General features: G+C 43.4%; 1 protein-coding gene across 1 annotated transcript in view; it reads right to left on the reverse strand.

Moving 5' to 3' along the window:
• LOC144784639 (macrophage mannose receptor 1-like) overlaps window positions 1-23,922 on the reverse strand; it is a 949,320-nt gene that overhangs the window by 623,116 nt on the left and 302,282 nt on the right. Inside the window, exon 13 of the mRNA XM_078663568.1 lies at window positions 13,172-13,299. Coding sequence (XP_078519694.1) covers window positions 13,172-13,299 — 128 coding nt within the window. The remainder of the gene's footprint in view (window positions 1-13,171; window positions 13,300-23,922) is intronic.

Below are 23,922 nucleotides of genomic sequence, written 5' to 3' on the forward strand. Positions count from 1 at the left end.
CCCTGAGCCGGCTTTTGATTCCCTGGAAGGAACATTGTTGCTTCTGTACACTCAAGGTGATGTCGGGGGAAGAAAGTCACCACACTATTTTTAATGTTGATAAGTGGGGCAGTGTGGGCTGTATGCAGGACAATGTTGCGATCTCTGAAATTGAAGAGTCTCGCCAGTAGAGGCCTTGGGGGAGCTCCAGGTTTTGGCCTGCCTCCTGGAATGAGGTGCGCCCTTTCCACCGAGAAGTAATTGGATAAGGTCTTAGGCTGGAGATGTTTAGTGATTAGTTCTCCAATAAAAAGGTCAGGTGTGGGCCCCTCCACTCGCTCCGGCACCCCAAGGATCCTGACATTATTACGTAGAGACCTTCCCTCATAATTCTTCAGTTTCCTTTCCATCGCTTTACTCACTGTCTGGAGGTGCTTGATCTATTGCTGCATGGTTTTGAAGTCCTGGCAGAGATTGGTCATAACGCCCTCCATTGTTTTGACTTTTTCGATCATTTTCTGAAGCTCTGCCGTGCTGAAAGTCACTTCAGTAATTATTGAGTCCATTTTGCTTTTGAGTGAGGCTCGGACTCTTGTAATGCGTCTATGATGTCTTTTAATGCAGGGTCTTCTGTCTCTTGTCGCTGTCCCGGCATCACCTCAGCCTTGGTTGTTGCATCTGTGTCTGCGGTCTTTGACATGACGTATTTGTTGAGCTTTGTTTAGTGGGTGTTTTGTGCTCCTTCGGTCCCGGACATGGCACTTCCTGTGGACCACAGAAGGGGGAGAGAGACCTTCCTGTTCTGAGTTGCCTGCCTATGAAGCGCTCCTCCTGCTGGCGGCAAGAGGCCTTACGGGGTTCTCATGGGGGGGTTTACATTAGTGTTCAGGTTCTGCGCCTCCTCGTATCTGAGCCAGAAGAGGGGCCTAGCCCAACCCCTTCACGTTATAGAGTACCTTGCTGTTGGCCGTATGCTCAACGTCGTGCCAGTTGTACTTTTGAGACTGAAGTGTTGTGGAGCTCCCGGAGGATCGGATCCCTGATTTGATTCACTGCTGGTCTGAACAGGTGCCGATATATCTTTCAGTCACAATGCTCATTCATTCCCTTTGGCAGCCTCCAGGCACTCTGGGCCAGGTCGCCAGGAAAGAGGGACCCACCTGTGCAGTCTGCAGTCACTATTTCTCCGCTAGGCGCCCTCAAGGCCCGTCTCATGGGACCCCCCAAATGTACTCCCTGGGGGGGCTCCAGTAAGGCGTGGTTGTCAGGGAGCTGATAGCCACAGTTTTCATTCTTTTCCCAATGTGTGGGCAGTCACCTTTGGCCTCAGAGCCCCGCAGCACACGGGCAGTGGGACCGATAACTCGCAGGTCCTACATTACACCCCAGATGCAACAGTCTCAGGCAGGAGTGTTTCGTCTGCTTTTTGGAAGTCTGCTTCTGAATTTTGCAACGAGGTCCTGCATTGCTCTCAGTCACCCCACCACCATATCTTCTCGCTTACACCAGTGCCCACAGAGCAGGTGCAAGCGACGTCAATATTCAGCACTCATTTCAGCCCGCCTGGGTGAGGTCAGCGCGGCGAGCCAGGTCCAGCACAATCCCTCAGCCGATTCCCCTAAGTGGCTCCTGTTGTCCCAGTCTGCTCAGTCTGCTCAGTGCACGGTTGCCGATAGATTTATGCTTGTTGTAACTGCTTTGTGGTATGGCTGTGGTGCTTGCAGGCATCCGCGTGACTCACTGCGATTCTCTGCGCTTCTGCGATCATCTCCTCATGATACTGCTGGCTTCGTAAGTCTGTGACGTCCGGCTATGTTTAGGCCCTGGAGTTCCGCTCAATGTATCTCGTCTGTCTGGGTTGGTTTTCTGCTTTCGGCCACCATGCTGGGTTCCCTGCTTTAAGGGCTATACATTTTGTTGCATGGATCGGAGCTGTGTGACGGATTATTGAGCGGCGGAGGTTTGGAGAGTTATGGAGCTTCTTTAGCGTGCGGCCATCTTTGTCAACACTTGGCCACGCCCAGAGTATGCAACCTTAAAGCCTGCCTGGGAATCCCAAATGCCCTTACCGACCAGTATGTGATAAGGAGAAAATTAGGTTATCTGGTTATGTCTCAGATAACTTTGACTCAATCTGCTTCAAACTCCCCCATTGCATTTTAAATTCTCATTTGATTTGTCACACATTTTACAGTGATAAAAGTATGTTTCATTTACCTTCATTTGGCTTGCAAAAATATATTTTATGTTTGCTCCATTATGATTTGCTAGTTCAACAATCACTTGCTCTCCACATCAAATATCAAGATTTCTGGGCCCTTCTTTTTCCACAGGGACTGGCTGAGATACAGATGACCCTTTCCAGTAGCCACAGTTCTGTCCTGGGTAAAAATTCACTGGACAACTGGTGCCTTCCAGAATAAGGCCCTAGAAGGAAAAACCCACAACGGCAGAAAAACCTCCTGATGTCACTGGGGCTGACAAAAGGAGTGCAGGGGAACAGGAATTTCAGGGAATAGAATTTGTGGAAACTGAGAGATGAAACTGGACAGAAAATAATTAGGTGCAAGGAAATTAGACAGGAGAAGAAATGGTGAAGAACATGACAAAACAACTCCAAAACTGTTGCGGCACACTTTCCTCCAGGCGTCCGCTGATAAATTTGCCGCAGATAATAAGCTTTCACAGAATCCTCATTGCTGCCATCTTAGATTAGGATAAACTAAAGGAACAATATAAGCCAACAGCCGTCTTGAATAGGTTTATGCATAGGGCGTTTATGTATAGGACTCTGTATCACTTCCTGTATGGTAAGCTGGTAAGATAAAAATGGGAAAGCAATGTGGCAAAAACCTGAGGGGATTTAGGACTAAATTCCCCATAATTTGCAACAAAGCTGACCACCGACATGCTGGAACTATGGGCAGCATCTAATACATAAAAAATAGAAGTGCAGGAAGTTCTGCCACTGCAGGTAAGTACAGATTGACCTGCAAGTCTCCAAAGTACTTGTGTTTTCAGTCTTGTACATTTCATAAGGGCATAGATGACAGTGTACCCCCGCCAGAACTGCCCGGGTTACCTGGGTGTCATTTCATAAACTGACAGATCAAAAAGGGAGCATGACCAGTAGAAGGATTGTCTCAATATTGTTTACTAGGAGGGTACCCTTTCCAATTGATCAAAAGCTGCAACATCCTTCGTGAAATCAATGAATACTTGTGTCCTGAACCTAATATTCAGTAGAACTGTTAGCCAAGATTAGAGGTAGTACACATGGAGTGCATTAATAAGGATCAAGACTAAAAGGTTTTAGCTGGGATGTAAGAAAAATGGTTCACCTCTTCCAGCTAAAAGGAACGGAAGTTTGAAGGCAACCCAATTGATTTTTTTGAATGATCCAGCGAATCTAGGTTTAAACTTATTTAAAGACAAATGGGATGGAAGGAATCTTGATGATAACCCGACATTGCTTCCTACCCGGTTTCAAGAAAGGTTTCATCTTTACTTTAGTCTTTTGCCGGTGTTCTTGGATTTTCTCTCTTAGGGATTGTACAAATATTCCACAAATGTAGAGGTTGCTTAATAAACCAAAGGAAATACATGAAGATAGAAACCTTGAAAACAAATAAATTGGGAAGTCTGTGTAGCACTGTGCATAGAGTTGCTATTTGAAAATTCAGCTTGAGGTAGATAAGAATCTTCTTGAGTGAGGAGCCGAGACTAATGGCAGGTTTTCTGGTTTCATGTTGTGCAGATATTGTTCCAGACTTTGATGAATCAGTTCAGTGTGGCCATTAGACTTGGGTGGAAGCCAGAGGACAAAGAAACATCAAACTGTAGAATTTTACAAAATGCCTTCCAAAAATGGGATTCGGATTGGAATTCACGATCAGAGATTATTACTGGTGGTAATCCATCAAGACAAAAAATGGACGCTAAAATGACCTAAGTTATGAATTTAGCTAATTCTTGGAAAAACCAACAACGGTGAAGACTTGGCTCCTCTATGGCCTAAGGATGGGGAATCATGCACACCTGAAGAACTTCAACCCTTAACTCTTTGGATGATATGAATAAGGCTTGACCTTTAAACCACAGTTCTTCTTTCTTGGTTAAGGATGCCTATTTCCCTTCTTAGATTTTAATATGTGAAGAACCAGTCTTTAATTCTTTCTTGAAAGATTGAGCTAATCCAAAGACTTGCTGAAGAGGAATTAAATTGTGTTGAAAGGTTAAAGGGTTATTTGGATAGTTTGGGATTAGGCCTTGACTGCAATCATTTCGGTGCTCCAAATATAAGTGACATAAAAGTTCTATTTATGAAATTTTTTTAGAACATCTCGCCTGACAATCGTCCAGCAGCCCTGCAGTTTACAATGGATGGTTCTGATTTCAAAGGCTTCATGAGCACTCATCAGAAAGTATTTCCATTCGGTACAGACCAGCTTCATGGCGAATAACTCTCACTCTAAGCCTGATTAGCATATTTCACACTAAGACAATATATAAAAAAAGTAAAATTGTGGATGTTCTAGGCCATCATCTTCCTGCTTTTATGAAGCACAGCACCAGCGGCAGGTTTGCTGGGTAGTTGGAGAAACAAACTGCTGGTAGAAAATTGTCAAAGGAAGCATTGATATTTGAAGAGGAAGGTAACTCTATAATTGATTACGCTTTTTTAGGATTCATGGATAAACCTTGAGAATTTAGATGGTACCCCAAGTATTCCTCTTCGGACTGATAAAATCCTCACTTCTTAGGTTTATAAGTTGATTTTGTCTCGATTTAGATAGTACTTGTATTACATGCCAACTATGTTCTTCCTTTGTATAAAAAATAAGGATATTATTCAAGTCTATTTCCACAAATTGGTACAACATATCAAAGTACTCATTGTCCATAAATCAGTGGAACACAGCCGAAGCATTGCACAAACCGAAGGGCATAAGGTTTCCAACCTTTTCTGTAGTGACAGCTACTTCTGATCAGTAAAAACAATTCTGAGCGCCGAAAGGATGAGCAACTCGCGTATTGTTCCCAGAGTCCCCCATGCCCAGCTTCAGTGACTAAAAGGCCTCTTCGAAGAAAGAGCTCCCCTTTTTATTTTATGCAATGCACAACATGAAACCAGAAAACCTGGCATTAGTCCCGGCTTCCCTCTTCAACAAAATGTGAGATCCTGACCTCAGCAGTCACCAGCAGACTACAATCATAAGAAAATATAGGGACCTGCAGACACTCTGTAATGGAGGCACATAGAAGAAAGAGATTTCATGAGAGAAGGTAGATGGAAGAGGAGTGATACCCGGAGAGGAACAAAAGAAAGAACTTTGAAACAGGAGCAAGGAGGGGTGACTTGCCGTTAGATCTTTCAGCTTCTGTCCCACTTAATTTTTCCCTTTCACTCCAAGGAGTTGAAGGTGCTGTTCTGCCTCGGCATTACAAGACACATGTAGTGATAGGAGAACATATCTGCCTTTCTGATATGTTTACAGTTCACGCCCTGCCCATCAGACATGCTCAGTTTATACTTTAAGAGCCCTGATACACGGATCTCTGTTATGGAAATGGAGTCTGGAATTGTAGCCTCCGCTTTCCATTAAAGGTTGACACCCATGATCATAAGTGAATGTCAGGCCTTGAATCAAACTTCCATTTTGAAAAGCAGTTTATTACGCTTAAATAGGCCCTGAACAGTCAAAAACAAAATAAGTGTAACTCACGGCCTGCTGTTCAGTGAAAATGAGATTAAAAGCCACTGGACAGAATGAGCCAAGCGGGATCCCAAAGGCCAGCATGTGAAGCGGGCAAGCAGCCTGAGTGGGATGGTTTAAAATGATTAGATATTGCTGATGTGTGTGTACGTTTGTATGTCTCACTCTGTATATGTAAGTCTGTACAGGTAACGTGCCCTGTGCCTGCAATTATTTCTAATATTGGCCCTTACATAATAGAATTAATTCCTGTCATATTGTCCACATATAGGTTGATTGCATCCTATCAATGGCATATTGTGGGCATCCAATGTACTATGGTCGAAACTACTTCAGAACAGCAAAGCGTCGCGAGTTGCCCATTGTTGTTGCTAGTATTCTGTATTCCATCCACTTTTTAATATTTTGGCAAGGAAGTGATTATGTATTGTTCTTAATTTGTTTATAAGGTGCTCTTTTAATTTTAAGAGAAACTAGAGTGCTTTTATAAGTATTTTGGATTACCTTGCTTGCTTGTGTGGGATCGTGCATCGTTACCTGTGGTCCCCCCAGTCCACCGCAGTCAAGAGCGGACTGTTTGAGTGGAGGGAGGTCACAGGGAAACTCGGCACGCTAATCTCCAACCCACTTCCGGGTTGTGCCACATCTTTAGGCAAGGGACGCTCTAGTGCTTGCGTTCCCTTCCCAAGGTGGGCCCTTTAAAAGCAGCCTATGGAACTAGCACGCAGAGGACGCGGACAGCGGGCGCGCCCAAGGGAAGCCCGTCTGCGCCCGTCCGCGTCAGGCCGGGATCTGGGGCCCAAACCCCTGTCCTTCGCAATAGCGCTAGTATTACGTTTTCTTTCACCCAGCTATTCAACCTTTGCATGAATTCCCGACCCACGTGCGCTTGCTCTGATGCAGATGGCAACTCCTCCACTAGCCCGGGCTGCAATTTTACATTTAAAACTTACCTTGATGAACCAGGTAATGCTATTAAGCCCGGTATTATAGCCCACCAGCACGCGCACTATGTCATGAAACCCAAGCCAGCTCTCCCTAATAACTTCTCTTTTTTCAATATTAACTGTTGCTCCCTCCCTAAACATCAGGCAGACATCTTTGATCTCCTAGTGGACTTACAACCTGATGCATCTTCCTAAAGGAGACATGGCTCAACAGCTGCTCGGGCCTGATGTGGCCTCCTAACTACGCTATTGTTAGGAAGGATAGAGAAGATAGGGTGGGAGGAGGGATCGCCATTATTTTTAAAAACACTTTTTGCTGCAAATTTGACGAATTACTGATCCCCGACTGCTGTTTTTAAACTTAATCTGGCTCCTCATTTGACTCTTTCTGGGATGCTGGTGTACTGCCCCCCAGGCCCTGCTGGCTCATGGGCAACAAACTTCCCCGATCTCGTTACCCCTCTATTGCTTCACTCAGCCAATTTGACAATTATAGGTGATCTTAACCTCCATCTAGAGGACTCTAACTGTAACATTGGAAGCACTTTTGTCTCCATAATAGTGGGCCCACACACAAAGCAGATCACCTTCTTGACCCAATTTTTTCCAATTTACCTTCCTTACACTGCCCAGCAGCCATTCCGTTGTGCTGGACTGATCACTTTTTAGTGGGCTTCAGTCTTGTAGCACCCTGTTTCGCACATGCGAATAGTAACATCGCTGCCAAACCTTCTAGGAACTGGAAAAATCTTCACATCACCAAGTTTAATTTATTGCTGTCCAGTAATGCTCCTACTTTCCATAACAATGTCGTCTCGGACCTGGTAGCATTTCAAGATTGGATTCAGTCGGCCCTTGATACTTGCCTCCCAATCTCAGCCAGGAAGTTCAATAATCACCACCCGCCCCCTGGTTCGCCGATGAATTAAAGAAGGAGAAAAACAGATGTAAAAACTCAGAGCGCTGGTGGTGAAAGACTTATGCACCTGAAGCCAAATCCGCCTACCTCACTAGCAAACGGGCCTATCATTCCCACTGTAGGGTTGCACGTGCCAACTATGTTTCTACATCTAACACTTAGGCCAATAACTGTCCTAAAATCTTATTCAACATGGTCAAAGATCTATCCGGCTTAGCTGCCGCGCAACCACCTCCCAGCCTCAATACAACATAATGCGAGGATCTTGCCCAATTTTTCCAAAATAAAGTGGAAACTATTTATTCTGCTCTGGCTAGCACTGCCCCCTCTTCTTCTCCCTCACCTACTGCGTCCGCTGATAGTCCTGTCTCAGTGCCTGAAAACTGCACTGCCCAGATACATATGATTACTCTTGACACCTGGCCACTCTTGGACATGGTAACACTTACACAACATCTCAGTCAAATTAAATCGGGATCCCCCTGTGACTTACTGCCCATTGCGGTTTTACGACAAATCGAACCACCCTCTCTTAATCACATTCTTCAACTGCTCAACACATCCCTAACGAACTCCATTGTTCCCCCAGATTGGAAACATGCAATGGTTGTCCCATTATTAAAAAAAAAATAACGCTGACCCTGCACTCCCTTCTAACTTTCGTCCAATTTCACTCCTTCCTGCTCTCTCAAAGATTCTTGAGAGACATATTAATGGGCCTTTGTCCAAGTTTATTGAAACCAATGGACTTTTGCATCCTTCCCAGTCCAGCTTTAGGACTGGTTACTCCACTGAGTCCACCCTCCTAGGGGTTACAGAAGTGCTTCGACATAACATTGACGCTGGCGAAACCATGGCCTTGGTATTGCTTGACCTGAGTGCGGCCTTCGATACGGTCTCTTGTACCATACTCATAAATGCCCTCCAATCCTCTGGTGTCATCAGGGCGGCCCTGAACTGGCTTAGCTCTTTTCTCACTGACCGCACCTTTCAGGTCTTTTCATCCACCTCCAAATCCAAGCCTCACTCGTCACCCTATGGGGTTCCCCAGGGTTCGATTCTCAGCCCCTTGTTGTTCAACATTTACGTCAGACCGCTGGCAGCTTTGGTTGAGGAATCTGGGTTGTCGCTTTTTTAATACGCTGACGATACCCAGATCCTCTTCTCTCTCTCAGCTGGAAAAACCTCTGAGCCCTCTGCACTTAGATCTGGCCTCAGTAAAGTCATGGCCTGGATGAACTGCATCTTTTTAAAACTCAATGTGGATAAAACGGAGATCCTGATCCTGGGCAAAGATCGAGGTCTCTGGGGCCCTTAACATTTGCCGCCAGAAATAGGTATGCTCCGACAACCCTCTACTCAAGTACGCAACCTTGGTTTCATTGTTGACGACTCTCTCTATGCGACAACAGGTTACCAAGGTTGCTGCTACCTGCTTTACCATTCTGAAATGGTTGCGGAAGATCGTGTGGATGCTCTCATCTCACGCCCAGCGCACCGTAATCCAGGCCCATGTTACTTCTATGCTGGATTACGGGAATATGCTTTACCTGGATAACAACAAAGAGGTAACACGTAAATTGCAGCAAGTACAAAACTCTGCTGCTAAATTGCTTTGCCGAGCATTTAAAACTGCATCGACAACCGGGCTGCTGGTAGATCTCCGTTGGCTTCCAGTGGAGAAATGGGTCAAGTTCAAGGCCCATACTTACATATTCCGTATTAAGCATTGCAACATCTAGCATGTCCTTATGTTCCCTCTCGCACTCTCAGATCTTCCACCCAAGAGAAAGTCCAAGTTCCTAAAGTCAGACTTCCTCGTATGGGAGGGCGCTCTTTTGCCACCTGGGCCCCACCTTATGGAACGCTCTGCCATTGCCCCTCCGCTTGCAACCAGACCTTCTTTTATTCCGTAGATCCCTTAAAACATGGCTTTTCAGCCAATAGGTTTCTCCACCCTCTGCTGTTCCTTCATGGCGCCGGGAAACCCTTGTGGGTAGTTGTGCGCTGGCATATAAATGTGAATAAACAAATTAAATAAAATGGTGCAAACCTCCGGGATAATGTTTCAGAAATGCAGGTCCCATTATAAAAGTGGTTATTTTAGGGATAATCTGGCCATTTATGTCATGATAATGGTGTCCTCCCATGAGATGGTGATGACCCATACATTGTAGTTCTAAATCTTGACACATTGTGATTATCCATAGCTTGTACAGTACAGCCCATTGAATAATGGCAATAAAATTGCTGGCATACGTGGCATGATGGTGAAATCCATGATATTGTGCTGGCCCTAGCATAGTGGTTGCAATTTGTGGGACTTTTTGGGCGTTCACCTCATGAGATGGTGGTGCTAGGGCATGGAAGGCAAAAACCAGCAATGTTTGGCAGTAGTACATCACAAACTGATGTTTGATCACCAACATGCATTTACTACAAATGAAAACGTGGTATTTCTCTTTTTTAAGAGGGTCTTAATTTATTTGTCCAAAATAAAAGCTTAAATATGATAGCAAAAGATGTGCAGTTTCTGCGGCCTGGGAATGTTAGATTTGAGTATAATTTTATTTTCTAGCCTGCCCCTCTGATTGAGATTCATAGACATTTTAGTTGAAAATTGTATCAAAAAAACATGCTGCCACATTATCTTCAAATTTTTCTTGGGACACCATAAATGTACTGGAATATTTCTCGAATTCCCCCTTTAGTACCTTATGGCATTTTAGCAAATGTGTGTGAAACAAGTGCGTTTACATGTCCTACTGCACCCATTTTGCAAAGTGATCTTGGGGAGAGAACACCCCTGGAGAAAGTCACGTTCCCTTGCTTCCCTTCCTTGTTATGGTTGAATTCGAGGCTAGCATGTTGCCTCGCCCTCCCCCTTTAAAGATCACCAGCGGTCTGTACAAGAGAGGGGCAACAAAAGAGAGTGGAAAGAAGGCATGTTCACATGCAAACAGCATGTGCATATTCTAGTACAACGTAAATGGATGTATTCATTTTAAGCATTATGTGATGGTTGAGTAACACTAAGGGGGATATGTACAATATGTACAATGAAGTAGCGGAGCGTGTCGTTAGCCTCCTTGGCTTAACGACACGCTGTGCCACTTCGGAAATGCAAGACTACACCATATTTTCAAAAATGTGGTGCAGCCTTGATTTCCCCCTGCGATGGTGCTAAGTTTAAGAACTTAGGGGCATATCTATCAAAATCAGTGTTTGCGATTCTCAAACAGCAATTTTTTAGGAATCGCTATTTGAGAATTGCAAAAAGGGATGTATGTACAAAATCGCAATTTATTAGCGATTTCTTAGTTTTCCTTAATTGCGATTAGCAAATTGCGAAATCGCAATTAAGGAATACTTTCCCATTCATTTCTATGGGCCAGGAGGCCCATAGGAATGAATGTGAAGTCATTCTCAATTTGCGATTCGCAATTTGAGAATCGCAAATTGAGAATAATTTCAAGGGTGCAAGGGTGGCATAAGGACACCCTGATGCACCCCTGAAATGAACATGTGTGGGCATATGGCGCACATATATGCCCTAAGGGCAAGTATGTGCGTCATATGGCACCTTCATAAATTGCCAAAAAGTGCATTTGTGAAAGAAATCGCAAATTACCACTAACTTGAAGTTGGTGGTAATTTGCGATTTCTTAAGCAGAATTCGCAAAAATTGAATGCTTGTTGCATAGCATTTAAGGAATCGCAATTTGCGATTCCTTAAATGCTTACGCAAAATTAAGGAATAAAATTTTTTGCAGTTTCTTAATTTTGCAATGCGATTTCTCTACTACATACCATTTTGCGAATTTTTTGTCGCAAACGCTGCTTTTTTTGCGAATCGCAGCGTTTGTGACAAAAAATTGCGTTGATACATCTGCCCCCCAGTGTAAATGCAGTCACCCTTGCACCAGAGTGCAAGGGTGTCTGTGTGCAGGGGAGGATTGGTTATGTGTAGGAAGGTGTCCCTTCCTGCACATAAACAATCCTAAAATGCCATTTTGGAACTTTCATGTGTGCTGCTTCGTGCAGCACACATGAAAGTTACAAAATGGCATTTTTTAAAGGTTTGTTCATGTACAGATGGGACACCTTCCTGTTCATAAACAAACCATGGCATTTTTCCTTTTCCATGTATGCTGCACAAGGCAGCACACATGGAAAAAGAAAAACTATGAGAAATATTTCATTTCTCCTCCTTTCGCCAATTCAGGACCAGGATTTTCCTGGTTTTAATTTTGGTGCTGCCTCCTATGTACGCCATACTTGTACATAGGGGGCAGCGTCAAATACAATGGGTGTTGCGGTGGAACGCCCACCACAACACCCACTGCACGCCCCTTTGACGAAAGGATGCCTTATGTACAAGGCAGTGTTAAGCCACGTTAAGTGGCTTAACTCTGCCTTGTACATAAGGCAAGGCCCCTACCGCAACAGGAATGTCACAAAAAGTGATGTTCTCTTGGTGATAGGGGCTTGTACATATGCCCCCCATTATCTTCATTTATTCAGTGGTAAAACGATGTCCGTGTTCTTTTGAAAATATTGTTTGTGCGTATTCCCAGATGAAACGCTTGACATGTGCAGTTTGACTCCCATTTTATTGTGGGCTTTGAGATGCACTTAAAGGGGCAGATTTACATCTTTAAAGATGCGTCAGTTTCCCTGCGCCAGCCTGCGATACCCTTGCGCCACTATGGATGCACCATATTTACAATACAGCGCACCACAGCGCAAGGATTGACAGATGCGTAAAAAATTCTGATGCATCTGTTGGCCCAAAAGTCACGTATTGCCGGAGTTGTGTTGCAAGCATGACGCAACTCCAGCAATGCATGTTGAGGCCAATACTTATTGTACTGTGTCACTCCTTCCACCTGCTTCAAGCAGGCATAACTTTTTGACGCAGTGGCGTCCTAGAAGTGGCGCCGTGAAATCTAGTAGATTTCACTGCGTCACTTTTACGAGGCTTTCCTGCATGAGAATGCCTACCCTGACGCAGGTAAAATGTGAAGCAGGGATTTGCAATATGATTCATCTCCCTAGATGAGTCACATTGTAAATTGGCCGCATTGATTACGCCGCCGCTGCATCAAAAAAGTGACGCAACGGTGGCACAAAAGTGTCACAAGGGGCTTGTAAATCTGCCCCAAAATAATTAAGGCAGTTTTGTTTGGCAGGGGCATTAGTTCAGATGTTTTTATTCTCTATTTGGTCAAAGATCTTTTGGGGCCAGACCAGTATATGTGGGTACCTCTCACATGTACCATTTTATTTGGCGAGTTATTACCTATTACCTAATCTCTGTATTGGGGACTACGGGGCGCATGTCAATCTTGAAGACTGTCATCCATTTAATGACATAAAAATCAATTAGTGTTGTAGGCTTACCTGTTTTGAAAAGCTAAATATAAAATAAAAGTACATTTCAAATGAGATTTTCCAGTATGAGCCTTATCAAAGAGTGCCACACATTTAAGTACAACAAAGAGGTCATTGGTATATTACAATGTATTATCACAGACGTTTGCAAATATGAATACAGCATGCTAAATAGTAGCAGCATTAAACCAGTCAAGGTGAGTGAAGGGCCTTACAGCAGCTGTACATTGACTTTCCTTTCTTCGTCTCTAGAGTGAATAGTGACTAAATCTCCTCCTATTGCTTTGCAAAAATTCCAAGCTTCGGTCCAAGTCTTCCTTTCCCCTTCTTTTTTGACAAAAACCTGGCAATTAAAAAACATATTTACAATGTTGCAGTTTGTGGTACATTTTTATTGTATGTTTGAGGTTATGGATATTTTATTAAACATAAATCTGCAAAAAGGTTCCTTCTCGTATTTGACAAACAAAACTAATGGTTCTGAGAAGGAAAACAGGACACAAAAAAAGCACAGCTCCTATATTTAATGCTTGTAGAAAGATGTAAACTAGAATCTAGTGAAAGAAAATGGCCACAGATCTTAAAGTTGAGCATAAAAGCAGAAAATTGTTGAGAGAGCATTCTTATGTCGAGTAGTTAGTTGTCAAACTGCTCGGGACTTTAACAACAATGCTACCGCATGAAAGTTGGAACTTTTAGCTTTTAAAATGCCTTGCATTTAAAATTTTATTTTGTGATAGTTTATATTTATAGGTTAAAGAAAAATCTGGTCCTTAAGTGCCATCCATGTAAAAGAAATTACATTGTTTCTACACTTCATTTCACTCACAATATTTAACTGCACATGTACAGAGACAAGTGTGCTTGATTTTTACCTTGTATTTGTTATAATATTCTTTCAAATCCGTAGCACTTTAAATAGTGGACTCGCCTCAGTGGTACTTCTCAGTCTACTCGAATAAACGTAGGAATTGAAGGCAATTAGATTTGAACCTTTGACCTTCAGCTTTCACTCACTTTGCCATGGGACTTGCATTAAACCAAAGGTGGGAGTAACTCACGTAATGTCACATAGTGATTATGCAAAACGCGTTTCGCACTCAAAAATATTAGCTGAGCTGAATTGTCCGTTTAGGTCAAAATGTAACTTCAAATTTTATTTTGAGATGATTTCTGGTTTCTCACGTTCAAAACACTGCTGCTCCCGTTCAGATTTGTAGTTTTGGGCTCAATGAGCTGACCAGAACAGTCAGCTCGAGTAAAAAAGTCACTTGAAATGTTTATTGACCACCCATGTTTAAGGTACTGCGGCTCGCATTCAAAACACTGTAGTTTGCATTCATATTTGTAGTTTTGCACTGAGAATTTACCCGAATGGAACTTTTAGCTAAAAAATCTCATGTTATAATTTCTCCCTGAGGTCGCATAATGGTATAGTCCCTGTACTTGCGCATACATATTGTTGTGAGAAATTACCAAAATTATGCCAATTACTCCGGCATAGTTAAAATTTCACACAGGCCTACATCAAACTAACGAGTTACATCTTGAGGTATGTCCACTGTCCAAGTGTATCAATTGAGCAGTGTAGTCATTATGCCATGGGCCCTGGTTCAAGCAAGGGAAATGGCCCTTCGACTGCTACTGGGGTAGTAAAATACAACAATTAATAGGGTTTAATGGGCCTTGGAGGGCTCGCTGGCCCGGGTACCAATAAACCTGCTGCACCAATGGTAGCTACACCCCAGTATCAACTGGTAAAATAGGATTCAGAATAAGGGCACCTGCTGCATAGATCTGCGTGTATTCAAAAAAGTCTCCGCATTACACTGCTGGCAATATAGTTTGAGTAGTTCATACACTTGCTGCAGAGAACTATGTGTAATACGCCAGGCACAGGTCAGAATCTTCATCATTTCACATATTAAAATCCTAATAAACACTTTAACAGCTCAGTTTTTGTGTGTGCACGCGTGTATGTTAATTTGTGTGCATGTTGAAGTGTTTGTTGCAGGAATCCAGTGTAAACTGCAGGCCGCAAGTGCCAATCCTAATAAAAGCGTTATGTGAGGTTTGCACCCTGGGCACACATTTTGATTTATCCTCCAAAGAATAAGTTTGAATCCTTTCAGACAAACAAAAACTGTTTTACTTCTGAAGTCTATAAAATTAGTAAAGTTGAATTTGGTATTCATTTCAATAATTTTTAAGGGTCAAAATCAGTTCAGTTTTTATTAAGTGTTGTTTTGTCGTTGTGCACACACTTCTGGCCAATAATGTAGAAATTGCTGATGAGCTTATGGAAGTACATTTTTGGCATAGTACACCTGCCTCTTTGTTTTCATACTTTCACATTTTAATTATGTGAAGATGCTTGTGTGGGATATGCAACAGCAGGTGCAGTGTTGATCTCGCAGCTGCTGTGTTGGACCTGGCATCTTTTGGCGTGTTTCCCTCTGTCTTTTTGCTTTCTGACCTCCTGGTTTTAACTCTTTTTTGCTGGTTTAGTGTCTCTGTGTACTTTCTCAGTGCTGATCAGTGGTAGAGTACAAGTGCTACCAAAGTAAATTGTGTTATGGATTGGTCTTTCCATGATTGGCTATTTGATTTATTGCTAAGTCCCTAGTACAGTGCATTGTCTGTGCCAAGGGCCTGTAAATCAAATGCTGCTAATGGACCTGCAGCACTGGTTGTGTCACCCACACAAGCAGCCCTTTAAAGGGTTGTCAGTCCTGACACTGCAGTGTCTGCCAAGCAGTTGTGACTGCCATGTCAACCTGGCAAGTGCATCCACTTGCCAGGCCCCAAACCTTCCCTTTTCCTACATGTAAGGCACCCCTCAGGTAGGCCCAAGTTACCCCCATGGGCAGGGTGCAGTGTATGTGAAAGGGAGGACATGTGCCAGTGTGTGTGACATGTCATGATAGTAAAATAAAGTGTATTTCATTTTTCACTGTTGAAAGGGTTTCTGTCCCATAGGATAGAATGGGAGATACTTTGTAACATATAAGTATAACTTCCCATTGGGATAAGATTAAGAAATGGAATTTTAGCTTTCTGAACTCAGAATTTAATAACACATATTTTAGTAAAGTTGGCTTTTAAATTATGTGTTTGAAAATTCCATCTTAAGAAAGAACAAAAACCTATAGGGGTTAAGCCCAAAGGTCCGGGGCCAGGTAGGGCTATTCAAAATTTGAACATAAAAAATGAACCCATCTCCGTACTACCTTACACTCCTACTACTCATGGAGTAATGAACAGTCAACTCTTTTATCTGTCCGTATTGAATTTTTATTAGACCATTCCTGTATCTTCAAAAGTTAATCTAAAAAATGTTTTTGGGACTGAAAAAGAAACATAGACTTATCAAATTCACACATGAACTTACACGTATATACAATTCACAGTAACATACACTTAAAGACAAAAATGGACTTAGAAACTGTGAAAAAATTATTAGCAACAGCTTGCAACATGACAAAATCAGCAAATTAATTCATACATTAATCCGATGCAAAACACATTTTTTGAAAAATTTACATCATATACAAAATTTTGTAATAAACATGAACATATCCAATGTTATCAACCACATATGTTATTCCAGTGTCAAAAGAGTATCTGAATAGTGTATCAATCCTTTATCCAATAGTTTCCTTCAACACTCGCTACATTCAGAATGAACTAAAATGCCAACGCGTTTCAAGACCCAGGCTCGTTTACTCCAAGAGTTTTTGGTTTTTCTGCCACTGGACTCGTTTATGTTACTGCCAACGAGGCTCCCTTAACTATGCGAGTATACATTTCTTTACTGCAGAGTATGGGCATGACTGAGTTCCTTGAAGACTGTTTATTTTTACTGCATCTTAACCAATTCAAAACTCTGGATGCAATGAACTATCCTTTTGCTCAAATACAGGCGTGCTTTCCGTCACGGGTATTATTTTTCACTCTAGAACAAGAAGGAATATTCAACTTGTGCACCATGCTGGTTGTGATTCAAATACACCTGTATTTGAGCAAAAGGATAGTTCATTGCATCCAGAGTTTTGAATTGGTGAAGATGCGGTAAAGATATAGAGTCTTCAAGGAACTCAGTCCTGCCCCTACTCTGCAGTAAAGAAATGTATACTGGCAAAGTTAAGGGAGCCTCGTAGGCAGTAACATAAATGAGTCCAGCGGCAGAAAAGCCAAAAACTCTTGGAGTAAATGAGCTGGAGCGGCTGCTCCAACTCTAGAAAACAGAATATCCGTTCCATTTATGTGAAGCCCCGATGATAGTCCCAGTACTATTCGCCTGGGTCTTGAAATGCGTTGGCATTTTGGGAGGCATTTAGTTAATTCTGAATGTGGCGAGTGTTGAAGGAAACTATTGGATAAAGGATTGATACACTATTCAGATACATCCTTTGACGCTGGAGCTAGAACAACATAGGAGGTTCATAAGATTGGCTATGGTGATGTTTGTTACTAAATTTTGGATACGATGTAAATTTTTCTAAAAATGTGTTTTGCATCCGATTAAGGTATGAATACATTTGCTGATTCTGTCATGTTGCAAATTATTTTTTCACAGTTTCTAAGTACATTTTTGTCTTTAAGTGTATGTTATTGTGAATTGTATATACGTGTAAGTTCATGTGTGAATTTAATAAGTCTATGTTTCTTTTTCAGTCCCAAAAAATTGTTTTGATTAACTTATAAAGGAACAGGAATGGTCTAATAAAAATTCCATTTGGACAGATAAAAGAGTTGACTGTTCGTTATTCCACGAGTAGTAGGAGTGTATGGTAGTACGGAGCGGGGTTCATTGTTTTGTGTTCTGAACCTTAAGAAAGAAGGCATTTTCTTGCTTAACCATCCTGTGTGTCTCTGCTGGGTTGTGGATTGCCTGTCTGGCTTTGGAGTGACAGGGGATGGGGTTGTGTATTCACTGCAGACAGCTGGTGGGGGTTGAGGTGGGTCCTGCCTTTCCTGGATGAATCAGGGCTGGGCTGAATAGACCTGGGCCGCATTTAGAGTAGTGGGAGGAGATTTCCTTGCACCATAATAGGCCTGGTCTGTCTTACACAATGCTGTCTTCCCCGTGTGCCAGGTAGCTAGGCTAGATAGGACATAACTGGTTTGGACTAAGCACAGAGACACTCCGCCACAAGAGAACATAGGGAAAGGTGGTTTAAATATTGAGCCCAAACCCCAGAACTTTAGAACTCTTTTGGCCTCAGAAACCCGCCAAGAAGAAGAGCTGGATAAGCTGTGAGGAGGAACAAACACTTTACTGTGCGCCTTGCTGTGTTGGGCTGCAGTGGCTGCTTCTGTCTCGGCAGAGAAAGGACTGAACTGAACTTTTTGCAACTTCTTTATTTGAGTTTCTTCAAGGGCTTGAGGTAGAGCTTGCCCCTGTTCAAGAAGGCTCTGGAACAGCAAAGACTTCAAGTTCATCTGCTATCCAACACTGGGAACTCTGTGTTTTATGCTGCAACAGCAGAAAAAGCAACCCAACGCCGTCACAGCTGCCCCTGCTGGCTGCATGTCCTGTAGGCACTGCAGAGGGCAATGCTACACTTTCCACCACAACCCTGGTCTCTCCAACGCAGACATTTGACAGCACCATCAAGTCGCTGCTTTCACCGTGACCTGTGGGCATCACACTTTGCACTGCCTTGCTTCACCCCGCTGCCTTGGTAATCCCAGATGACGCCAATCTATGCCAACATCTACGCCGCTGCTTGTTCTGGGGTTCCAGGACAAACCTCGTAAGTTACACAATGCACCACCTTCAAACTGCAACGTAGCCTTGGCCTAACAATGCCAGCACTATCGACTCCAGTTTGTCAGCCAACTACAGCGCTTCCGCAACGACAACGACGCTGCTTGCACCATGACCTTCCAGTACTGTCACAAGCACCACAACACTTTGCACCCCAGCCCTGGTCTCTCCGATGCCACTGGACAACTGTCACCGAGCCGCTGCCTGCACCGCGATCTGAGGGCACTGCACGCCACACTTCAAACCGCAGCCCCCACGCCTGCCAACGCTGGTTCTCCCGACTTCAACTGCGAGGAGTTTGCTCTGCAATGTGTGTGACTTCAAGAGCCTAACAACACCTGCCCTGACCTCTGGAACCGATGCCTGCTGCCACGGCTCTTCAGAACTCACCACGAGGCTCCCAACACCCTGCATTGCTAAAAGGTACTGATTTGCGGGTCTTCCCAACACTGTAGCAGGCCCGTGATGCCGCGGTCATCCAGAACTGTTTGGATTTGTTGTTCAGGATGCTGTCATAGTGCCAAAACAGAGCTTTCGACTTCAAGTAACTGTATTTTAAGACTATTTTTGAGTATTGCTATTTCTGACAACTCTATGGTGGATTTCTATAATTTTTGTTCTTGTTTGCACAGATAGAATATTGATTATTTTTCTAAAACTGGTTTGTTGTCCTTTTGTAGTGTTTTCACTGTATTACTGTTGGTTATGTGAAAATGCATCACAAAGTGCCTCTGAGAAAAGCCTGACTGCTCCTGTCACACTACCAAGGGGGTGAGCAGGGGTTTGTTAGAAGTGCATCCCCCTTATCCTGACTAGGAAGACGGTCCCTACTTGGACAGGGTAACAACCTGCCAACTAGAGACCCCATTTCTAACATGCTGCCACAGAAAAATGTTCCACCTCTAAAGGACAGCCTGTCACTCCAGCTTCACCCAACACAGACTTTGAATCTGACACCAGCTCTCTAAAGTACTTTTTTTGGAATTGTACACCTGCTTGTTTGCTTTGATGCGCTGTGAACATCTTCAGTTCCAACAGGGGCATGGACCCCAGGTCTGGCCCTGTTTTTACTTAGTAAGCTTCATTTCTATTTCTGTGTACTTCAATATGAACAACAAGCCAGAGATAGTGTGTTTAAATCATTCTACGTATGTGCCATGAACAACCGTCAGTCAAGTCTGTGCACTTAAAATATTTTCTATTAACAAAATCTGTTTCAGGTGTCTCTACTAAGGTAATCAATGTTAGAAATCAATGTAAGAGGGACATTGCTGATGCAACGGAAGTAGACTTTTCTTCACAGGAAAAGTGGGAGCTGCATCTAAGTTGGCAGGGCTGTAATATGACTTTGAGCAGAAGTTCCATGGGGTCTCTCGTGCATTAAAATATGGCCTCAGAGCATCCAAGAATGAGTTTGAGGTAAGGACTGAGGATTGAGGACAGCATAGTAGCAACTGTGCACTGTTTAAACAGGATCCCATTGCACCATTGTGAAGGAATTTGCATCTTAAGTGGTTCATGATCTAAAGCTTCAGGAATCCACAACCCTCCAAGTAGGGCCTGCTTCTCGGGACTTTGTCCTTAAGAGATGGGCAATCAGTACAGAGCAAGACTTGTGAGTTCAGCTGGTGCATTGGAGAGCAAGTCCTGCTCCATGAGGAAGTGATCCGACAAGGTAGGTGGTGGGGTCATTAACTTCTTGATTCAGTGCACTTATGGCATTGTGTACAACCACCTAACAGGACATAGGCAAAGCATCGTTGAATGCTACAACACTGACTTGTGCTTCTCTGTGCCCCTGCTTCTTTTTGTGGCTCTTAGTCCTTCGAGTAGTCTTTTGATGCACTCAAACATCAGCGGAAGCCTGTCTCCTAAACTTTTTATTATGCCTAGGCTCACCAATGATTGTCTGGGTGGTGCTCTCCTTCTCTGCACTCACCAGCACAACAGAGTAACCAAACCCAACCACACAAGTGAGGGTGAAATCGGGAGAATATACTATGCTGAAATGAGACTGCAACAGAGGCCGACCACTGGGCTTGACCTCCTGTTGCAAGTCCCTAAAGTCAACAGAGAATTAGGACACTATGGTGCCCCCCCAATCCCATGATGGAAAATGGGCACAAATTCTCACTGGAGTGAGTCTGCATACCTGAAGGAGAGACTTGCTCCTTTTGCAGCATCATTTCAAGATGAGACCTGCGGTCTTGAATTGTAGGTGTAACAGAATCCATGGTGCAAGGGGTTTGGACCCCGGAGAATCCTTAGCTTCTGGGCACTTAGGGGTCCATTATGATGTCGGCGGATTTCCACCGCCAGGTTGGCGGTGGCTACCGCCAGCCTGGCGGAGGAAATCCGCCCGACATCATCAGCACAATTCCCCTCCGCCATATTAGGATGGCGGAGGGGACCGTGGCGGTGCGAAACACCGCCCGCCTGTTTTCCGCCCCGGTCACCCAGCGGCCGGGGCGGAAAACCTGTAACATGGTGGCGGTGTCTTGTAGACACCGCCCGCCATATTACAATGTGCATTTCACTTTGCATTTCCGTGGTGGCAATGCCGCCACGGAAAGGCATGCGGAGACTCCCTGCGGGGGCCCGTTGCGGGCCCCCTGGGAGTCGTGGCTTGGGGGGTTGCACATGGGGGGTACCTATGGTACCCCCCTACATTTCAAAGTGCAACATGCCAGGCACCGTGCAGTGCCTGTCATGTTGCACTTTGAAATGAAAACGTGCACTTTTAACATGGCAGCGGGCGGAGATTTCTGCTCCGCCCGCCGCAATTGCTCCCGTACAGGATGCGCCCGCCTGTGTGGCGGGCTCATCCTAATGCCCTGATCGGGACCCCCGCCCTTAAGGCGGGCGGTCCCGGGTCCCGATGTGATGGCGGGCGGACTAAGTCCGCCCGTCATCATAATGGACCCCTTAATGTCCTTTCCCTGAGTGCGACAGCAGGATACGGGGAATGTTCCCAAGTGATTTCCGGTAGTTAGACTTTATGCAAGGATCCATGCCATGTTATTTTTTGTGTTTGATATATGGCCCAAAGTGGTCAAGGATATGTTCAGATGTGGATTCGATTCTCACTGTACCACTGAAAAAAAGCTGCATCCGGCTGAAGACCCCAAAATAGGCCATAACTTCTATTGGGTTGCTTGTTTTCTGGTTCGGAGGGGAGCGGGCTTGGCAGTTTGGGCTGACATTTTCCTACTGGAGTAGGACCAAGGATGATTTGAATATGGCTGGGTCTATTTTGAGGTGTCATGGTGGGAAAAAGAACAATAGGTTTTAGTGGTTTAACTATTTGCAATCATTCATCCAATCACCTTTTGTGAGTGTGATGCAATGCCCAAAGGAGCTACCAGTATGCACAGCCCTATTGCCTGAGGCCTGCCTGGTGCTTCCCAGGACTGCCCTGCTGCTATAACTGGACTGTCCTGCTGCTTGAAGCCTGCATTGTACCCTCAGAAGTTTACCCTGCTGCTTGATGCCCGCCTTGCTGCTTGATCCCAGGACTACCAGAGTGACTCCAAGGGCTAGTTGGCCGATCCCCTGTTCTGAGCTGCAGTGACATAAAAAGCTCCAACATCATTAAACCCATACCTGAACCCTGGCTGAAGTGAGTCCTGCCCTCCAAGTGGTGGCCCATATTTTCCACCACAAATTAGGCTGAAAACAGACATGTGCCAGGGGCCTACCTGCTTGTTTATACACCAGAGATGCATTGACGTTCAGCCTGACTTTGAGGTAGATCCCACTATGTTATTCCCTGCACCAGCAAATACTGTTCAGCGGCTCTTCTCAGGCAGAGTATCGAGCCCTGCAGAGATCTCGTCAGCAAAAGCATGCAGCTTCATCCAGCTGGAGATTTTCAATTTCCAAAAATAGAAAGATTCACTGCTACTTCAACCATCTGTTCTCTGACGACTATACCCCCTCCGATTGGACACCGCAGGCTGCCTCACCCCAATGATCTTTATCTTCTCAGAGACCTTTTCTTCAAAATTTCCTATAGTAAGCCGATAATGGGCCCGATTCACCTCATGTACACGAACCGCGTACCATCGGGGTCAGATATAACTTTTGATTTTACTGAGGTCTCACATGACTAGATGCTTTCCCTTGGCGTTTTGATCTTTAGGAGCTCTTTTTCACTAAAAACTCACTAAAAAATTTCATGATTTGTGTTCTACTGATTGAGTTTAATTTGTTTTGGTGTTAAATTATTTATTAATATTTGCTGTATTTTTCTTGTGTTGTGTTTTCACTTTATTCCTGTTTGTGTGCTGCATAAATACTTAACATACTGCCTCTAAGTTAAGCCTGACTGATTTTGTGCCAAGCTACCTAAGGGTTAAGCACAGGTTATTTTAATGACGTTTGTGCTTCATCCTGACAGGAATTGTGGTTCTTAATTGAATAGGGTCTCCCCAATCAAAATCCAATTTCTTACAGTGAACAATTATGGACATGTGGTGCACTCTAGAGAAGTGTGTTTATGGGGCTTAGAGATGACCCCGGAAACACAGGAGTGTGTAGGTTGAGTGGCTGTTGTATAGAGAGGATGTCTAACTGTCAATTGTGTGTATGATTAATTTCTGATGCAAACTGTTAATTAAAAATACATTCTCTCACTGGATAATGTTACTTCTGTATAAAAAAAGTGGTGAACACCCATATCGATTCCAAAATATAGACTGCCCAAAATATCGAATCAAGAATATAGACACCCCAAAATATCGAATTACTAAAATATAGACAGCCCAGAATATTAAATTTAGGGTATGAAATATTGAATTCGATAATATCGAATTTAAAATATCGATTTCCATAATATCGATTTTTTTTAGTGTTATGTATGGTAGTATATGTAATAAAATAATGTATTAATTTTGTAATGTATTTTTAATTTTTTTAAAGTAATGAATGTTATGTAATTACATTTTTGAGTAATTTAATTCTGTAGCGGGTTGTGGGTTTATACTGGAATAGGGTAGGAAGTAATTTAATTATAGTAAATTAAATATTAATTTTTATTTATATGTATTGATAATTAACTGATTGATAATTTATTGTTAATTGGTAATTAATTTTTAAGAATTGGTAATTATTTTTTATTAAATGGTAAATAATTTGTATTAATTGATTAATTGATAATTGTGTTAATTGTATTTATTTGGAGCGGGTTGTGGG

This window comes from Lissotriton helveticus, chromosome 10 (assembly GCF_964261635.1).
Source record: "Lissotriton helveticus chromosome 10, aLisHel1.1, whole genome shotgun sequence".
Lineage (NCBI taxonomy): Eukaryota > Metazoa > Chordata > Amphibia > Caudata > Salamandridae > Lissotriton > Lissotriton helveticus.